This window comes from Centruroides vittatus, unplaced genomic scaffold, assembly GCF_030686945.1.
Source record: "Centruroides vittatus isolate TY-2023 unplaced genomic scaffold, ASM3068694v2 contig_1312, whole genome shotgun sequence".
In the NCBI taxonomy this organism is placed as follows: domain Eukaryota; kingdom Metazoa; phylum Arthropoda; class Arachnida; order Scorpiones; family Buthidae; genus Centruroides; species Centruroides vittatus.
Genome location: NW_027120835.1, coordinates 42,587 through 49,674, shown reverse-complemented (window position 1 = coordinate 49,674; position 7,088 = coordinate 42,587). Strand labels below are relative to the sequence as shown.

The 7,088-nt window shown below is 31.5% G+C and overlaps 1 protein-coding gene and 1 long non-coding RNA gene across 2 annotated transcripts; one reads left to right on the top strand and one right to left on the bottom strand.

The window, feature by feature from the left end:
* Positions 1-338: 338 nt before the first annotated feature.
* LOC136990352 (filaggrin-2-like) lies at positions 339-3,872 on the top strand. Its single transcript, XM_067288745.1, has 4 exons — positions 339-434; positions 953-978; positions 1,067-1,252; positions 1,546-3,872. Exons 1-4 carry the CDS (start codon positions 392-394, stop codon positions 3,718-3,720), a joined length of 2,430 nt encoding a protein of 809 aa, XP_067144846.1. The 5' UTR covers positions 339-391; the 3' UTR covers positions 3,721-3,872.
* A 1,018-nt stretch (positions 3,873-4,890) lies between these two features.
* LOC136990410 (uncharacterized) lies at positions 4,891-5,402 on the bottom strand. The gene is made up of 3 exons (XR_010883057.1): positions 5,306-5,402; positions 5,187-5,230; positions 4,891-4,945 (listed from the first exon to the last, which is right to left on the bottom strand). It is a non-coding gene; the product is annotated as an uncharacterized lncRNA (long non-coding RNA).
* Between the last annotated feature and the right edge of the window lie 1,686 nt (positions 5,403-7,088).

Below are 7,088 nucleotides of genomic sequence, written 5' to 3'. Positions count from 1 at the left end.
TTTGTTAAAAATCCATGAATTTTAAAATATCAGTCGGATGATTTTATTTACTTAATTAAAAAAACGGCAGCATCGATTTTTACAACGAGAAAAAGTTGAAAAATTTACAATTCAAACGATACCGAAATACAACTGATTCACCTAATTCGAAGACTAATTAGGGTTTCTACTTCTGTAAAACAATCACCCGCCTTGGTTTTGGTAATGAGAGGCGTTTTTACAGGTTAATAATCAGTTCTCCACCTCCTACCATTCGAAAAGATGACGCACAGTCCTTGAGATTCTAATGACATCCGTTTTCATTTTCCTATAAAAGTCACCCCCTTGCTTGATTTTTCTAAACTTATTTAATTTCCTTTAGCTTCTAACACGTCCAAGACGTGTTAAAAAAATGTCTTCTTTAATGAGTTATTTTGTTTTGTCAATAATTTTGGGTGAGTTTTATTCTTTATTTTTCCCATTTCTGTCAGCTGATCAGAAAATATTTTAATGTTTTATTATTTTAAAATAGGAAATTTTTATTATTTTCTTTATTTTGTGTAGTTTTGACGTGTTTTTAATGATTTATTATATCATTTTTTTTAATGAGTAATGATTACAAAATGAAATTACGTGTGTCTGACTGTCGATGCGGGTGTGATATTGCACATCTGGGAATTTGTCGTCCTTAAATTGTATTAATTTCTTTAAAATATTAGTAAAAAGTTTAATTTAAGGAATAATTAAAATTAAAAATTATTATTTCTAAACTTCCTTAAATTCAGTTAGAAACTCCAATAATTTTAATTATCTGAAATTGAAAACGTGATAAGCAGCAAGCATTTCAGTAATTATAGAACCATAAGTACTTATTAAATAACTATTAATTATTAATTAATTCATTTTAATAACTATAAAATTAACAAATCAATTTTAAATTAGTTAATTAACAATTATTACTCTTTCTTTGCAGGAATATGTCCCCTTTATAACGCAGAGGTGAGTTAAAAATGAATTAAAATAACAGATAATAAAGATATAAAAGTAAAATTATTATTGAAAATCGATTTTTCGTCTATAATCTTAGAATTTTGAAGATGCCCAAAAAGCCCAACCTGCGTATTATACTCCGGATGAAACTTCTGCTAGGGATTATAGAAATCGAGATGGCTCTGAAGAAAATGCTCTTCCTGATTACTACAGAAACAATTTCGACTGTTCTGTGCATCGTTACTCTTATGGAATGTATGCCGATTTGGACTTTCAATGCCAGGTATAGTTCATTCAAAAATTCAGTCAAACTTTGATATAATGTCCTCCTAAACAGCGCTACCCTCGTATAGCTCCAAAGATGCTTAAGAGCCGATCTCCTCTATATTAATATTAAATGAATTTTTCACTAAATAAACTCTGTACTATATATAAATTATTATTGTTCAAGAACTTCATTTTAACGTTGTATTTGATTTAGTGCCAATTTCAGAGGCGTTAAATTAAAAATATGGCTACATTTTACTCTATTTCTTATGGTTTATTTAATACAAAATTTATAATATTTCTTTCTAGGTTTATCATGTCTGTCATAACAACAGAAAAGAATCTTTTCTTTGTCCCAGAGGAACCTTGTTTAATCAACAGATCCTCAGCTGCGATCATTGGTATTCTGTAAGATGTCAAGATTCTCCAAATTTCTACAACGTAAACGAATTGTTAGGAAAATCTTCCAATAATACTTATAATGGGCTTGGTGGGCCTTACTCTACGAGGAGATTCCCTGCCCGTCCTTCTTACGGACAGCAAGGATACGGAAGTTTGCATTCTCAGAATCAGTTAACTCCATTTTCTGAAAGAGATCAAGCGAATAATACACGTTATGGATCAGATCAAAGAGGTATTGTTGGTGAACAGGATCGTTATGGTCCCTCGACTGGATATGGTACACAATCTCAATTCGATCGTCCTGGACAATATGGTGATAGTCAAACAGGATCATCCAGACCAACAGGATCACAAGATTCATCATGGAATAGGCAACAAACCCAATCGCCATTTGATAGGCAACCACTACCTACCGGATCGCAAAGTTCGTTGTACAATAGAAGGCAACCTCAACCAGGATTTCGGGGATCATCTTTTGATACTCAAAAGCCTTTAGCAGGTGTTAAAGGACCTCTTACTGACAGACCAAGGACACGGCCAGGAACTCTTAAACCAGAATATCCTTACGGAAGACAATTTCCTTCAACAGGCTCACAGCGTTATCCCTTTAGTCAGCCCCAGCCCGGAGACCGTTTTTCGTCTGGAGGACGGCCATCTGTAACAGGATCCAGAGATTCTCATTTCGATAAACCAGAATTACGACCAGGATCTCATGAATCATCGTTTGATAAACCAGAATTACGACCAGGATCTTATGAATCATCATCGCTTGATAATAAACAACCAGGATCTGAAAGATATCCCGATGGAAGACGACCTTTTACAACTGAATCTACACGATATCCTGATGGAAGACAACCCTTTTCAACTGGATCTACACGATCACCTTTCGGCAGACCAGAATCAGGATCTTTTGTTACAACAAAACCAGAAACAAACAGATATCCTTATGGTAGACAACCCTCATCTCATACAACTTTGAGACCATCATTTGACAGATCGAAAATAGGATCGGAACGTTACCCTTTTGGAGGACATCAACCAGATTCACGAGAATCAGTTTTCGGTAGACCAGATGTGAGACCAGCTTCTCCAGGTTCATCACTAGACGGAACACAACCAGGATCATATGGAAGACAACCATTTGAACAACCTGATAGAACACGACCAGGATCAGGACGTTATCCATATGGCAGACAACCATTTGAACAACCTGATAGAACACGACCAGGATCAGGACGTTATCCATATGGCAGACAACCATTTGAACAACCTGATAGAACACGACCAGGATCAGATCAGTATTCATCTGGAAGAGAATCTCCTGAAATAGGAAAACCATATGGAAGACCAGGATCACAACAACCTCCATTTGATAATCGATTAACAGGTAGACGATATCCCTACACTACTCAAAGGCCATCAATTGGATCTGAAGGTTACGATGTACAAAAACCTGTAGGCTTCGGAGGTTTACCAGGAAGAGCAAACATGAGTAATCAGTTTTCGACATATCCAAGGGGATCCGGATCATTGAATAACAATAAACCTTCCGATTTCCAAAATACTCGATTCAACCAACGACCACGTGGATTTTCTGGTTCCCAGTCTAACAATCTTCAATCATCGAATTATGGAAGAGGATCTCAGCCATCGAGCTATCCTCGGTCAAATATTTGGGCATCTCCAAGTTGGCGATACAATGAATACTCCTCGCAGACTTCATCAGAATGGGCTACCGAATCTCCACTTGTAAATGCACCAAGAGATGATCTTCCAAAAGAATATAGATCCCCAGATCAATTATCGAATAGCAATTATACCTCAACATTTGGTAGTCACCAGAAGAGCAGCGAATTGAATGTTAAAGATCAATCTATGCTTGGTCAGCCCTCTCAACAAGGGGAAAGCAGCTTACCTTCCTCTGATGAAAAGGGTCTAAAACCAATTCTTGTTTACCAAAATCATGTTGCAATAACCAAAAACTCGACAGAAGACGGTAACGCTGCTAAAGAAACAGTCAACGAAGAAGTACCGGCTTATAAATTATACTACGTTAAAGAGGACCAGATAAAAAATTAATATAAAATGTTTAAAATGAGTTTCTATGAATTTATATTCCATATTTTCATTTAAATTTTTTATTATTTTAGAAAGAAAAGTTTATTTTATATTTGTTAATCTTATTATATAAACTCTGTATTTGAATATTTAATATAATATTATTGAAATTATTGAATATTTACGTTTAACTTTCTCATAAATATGTATAACAATAACTTTATTTATTTTGATATTATATATTTTTATATTTGGTCAGATAAAATCGTAAGTTTACCTTTTCATATCAATACACTATGGGCAGGTCGGATTTGCACATAAAATAAGCTGCAGTTTAGGGTCTCGCGTTATGAGTCTATAGCTCAGGGCCTTACAAAGTTTAGTCCAGCCCTGACTATGGGATCTGTTTTAGTTTTTCTCACACAGAACGGGCCTGCCCTTAATGGGGTCGAACACGATCGGTGAAAAGTAAATATTTTTACATTTGTTCTTAGTATATGTGGTTTTAAAAAAAGAATGTAGGCAAATTAAGAGACACGAGTCGAAAAATTTAATATAAAAAAAACATGAATGGTTACAATAAGCTTTCAACCCGATAGTCAATATGGGTTTCTATTGCGAGGATTAATGGGAAATCTTCTATGCGAATTCTCTTCTTTTCCAATTTCTGAATTTCTATGGAAGAACTTCGGCGATTCTTGGCAATTAACTTTATTCCACCAGTCACAAGTGAAAGACCTCTGATTGAAAACTGTTCCATTGACGCACAGGAAACTTCTTTTACCGCCGGTATTTAAGCAAATGTGATAAGTCTAAAAATATGCAAAAAAATACATAAAAAAATACTTAAAACTCCACAAAAATTCTAAAAGAGTATATGATTTACCTGACAACGAGTATTCACATCGGCGTAGTAACCTGGAGCCTTTCCACGGCACTCGAAATCTTTACTTGGGATATTGAAAGTTGGATAATCTCTACCTGGTACTCCTGGAATTGAAGATTTTTTATAATTTTTGGGTGGGCTAGCCGGTCTATATGGTCTTCTCGTTGGTTTGCTTGTAGGCTCTGGAAAGTACTTTGGAGTATTTTGAGATTTTTGAGTAGGATATGGTCTTCTAGGAGGAGGAGTATGCGATTTTCTATTAGGTGGTTGATGTCTCCTAGGAGGTGAGGGCGTTCTTCGTGGCGTTTTATATTGGTTTTGCTTATTTCTGTCGTATCGACTTATTCCCCGATTTGATTCCTATAGAATTAAATAATACTCAACGTAAAAAGATGTAACGATTGTTATAAGTGTAGGCTTTTAAATGCTAGTTTATCATCTTTGATTTAAGAATTCTTAAGAAATAAACTTTAAGACTTTACTCCATTTTAAATATTTAAAATTAATAAAAATTATCACGAAAAATAATCTATAAACTAGGCTGATTATTCAACAGTTTTACGGTAGAAAATAGATTAATTTTGTAGAATGAAGTACTTACTCTTCGATAACTTTCTTGGGAATATACTCCAATCAGAAATATTCCTGGGCAAAAATATAAATATAAAGTGAATGTTTATATAAATTGCATTAATTAATGAAATTAAATATCAAACTCACCAAGTATAAGTAGTAAAAATGCTAACTTCATTTTAGGATATACTTTCACTTTGAATGCAGTTTCAAAAGAGCAAAAATTATAGGAATATGTTTAACTTGACTGAGTTACTCTTTGTCTGGCGAGTTGGCACGCCTTTATATATAGTGCAAGTTGTGAATTATTGGACAGTGCATTCACTTTGACGACCTTCAGGTGTTCTGGACGTCCTCACCTCTCGACCCTTCATCCGGATAACAGACGGATCACCGACGATTCTTCGAAATTCACAAGAACCGAAAGTTTTTCTAATGCAACCTTTGACCTTTAATGATATAAACATAATGAGTAGCAACGTGTCATGATCCGGATTTGAAAAAAAAACGAATAGAACCTTTGATCACTAAGAGCACTTTTTCTCACGCAATTCTTTAAAGAAAATTAGATAAACCCCTCATTTTCTCTCGAAAACTTTGTCAAAAAAAATTTATTTTCTTCTGTAATAAGGATAATTAAATGAGAAAATCGAATTTATTAAACGAAATTAGTTTACATTTTTTGTTTTTTAAATTAAAGATGAAATTAGCATAAATTCAATCAAACTTTAGTTAGAAAATACGAATTAAAATAAGGCTGAAAGATATTATATTTTAATAAAAATCTTTAATAAAACATTCTATAAGGTCTGTGCACCCGCGTTAGTTAACAGTTGCAAAATATGATTTATGCTTGCTGCAGCCAATACGTTAAGGTGTAAATCAACTTCCAAGTACGTATCTAAAAGCTTTATTCTCAGAATACAGGTTTATAAAAACCTTTCATTCTCACTTTAACGACTTTCTTCCACTTGATTTTGAAAGAAAGCTTTTGAATATTTAATTATTTAGCCATATTCTAAACACGATGATATGAAAAATTGATTCGCCTGCTAAAAGAAAATGTAACTTTCATTATTCTTCTAATGGAAACTTACGAAGAATATAAAGTAATTTATTTATAAATTTATCTGTTAAGAAGTTACAAACGTTTATAAACAAATCAAAATATTTTTAAAATGTTATTATTATATATTTTTCCCTTAATTCTAGCGCAAAAAAATCCTTCGTTTTTGAATTAATTCGAGAAAATAAGCAAAAAAAAAAAAAAAAAAAAAAATTTAAATTAATTCAATTTTTTTATATTTAAATAATTAAAAAATATATTTTATAAATTACATTTTTATAAATAAAAATGTAATAAAATTGTAATTAATTTTAAGTAATTAAATGTTTCAAATTTTAATTTAATTTAAAGGTTTTAACTATAAAACAAATTAATATTAATATTTTGAGGTAAAAATAAAATTAAGTAATTAAACTAATTCCATTTTAATAATTAAATAAAGTCAAATTTAATTAATTTTATAAATATAAATGTCAATAATAAAAATTATAAATAAATAAATTTTGAAATAAATTCAAGCATTAAATATTATATAATTAAGTATATTAAACGCAGTAAAAATTAAAAATAAATAAACATATATTAATAATAATAATAATAATTATAATTTAAAGGTATAATAAATAAATTTTTATCTAGAGACATTTTATTGCATAAGAAACACGAATAATGACCTTGCCTTTTGACATTCATGCATATTTATTTTTAAAAAAAGAATTAGTAAAAGGCAATTGATCTTTTAAAAAGGTTCAGTTTTTAAATTAAATTTTATTTATAGACACACTTTAAATATATATATATATACATAAGCTATATAATATATAAAGAACATAGTGAAACAATCAAGTAATTCCTATTCCAATA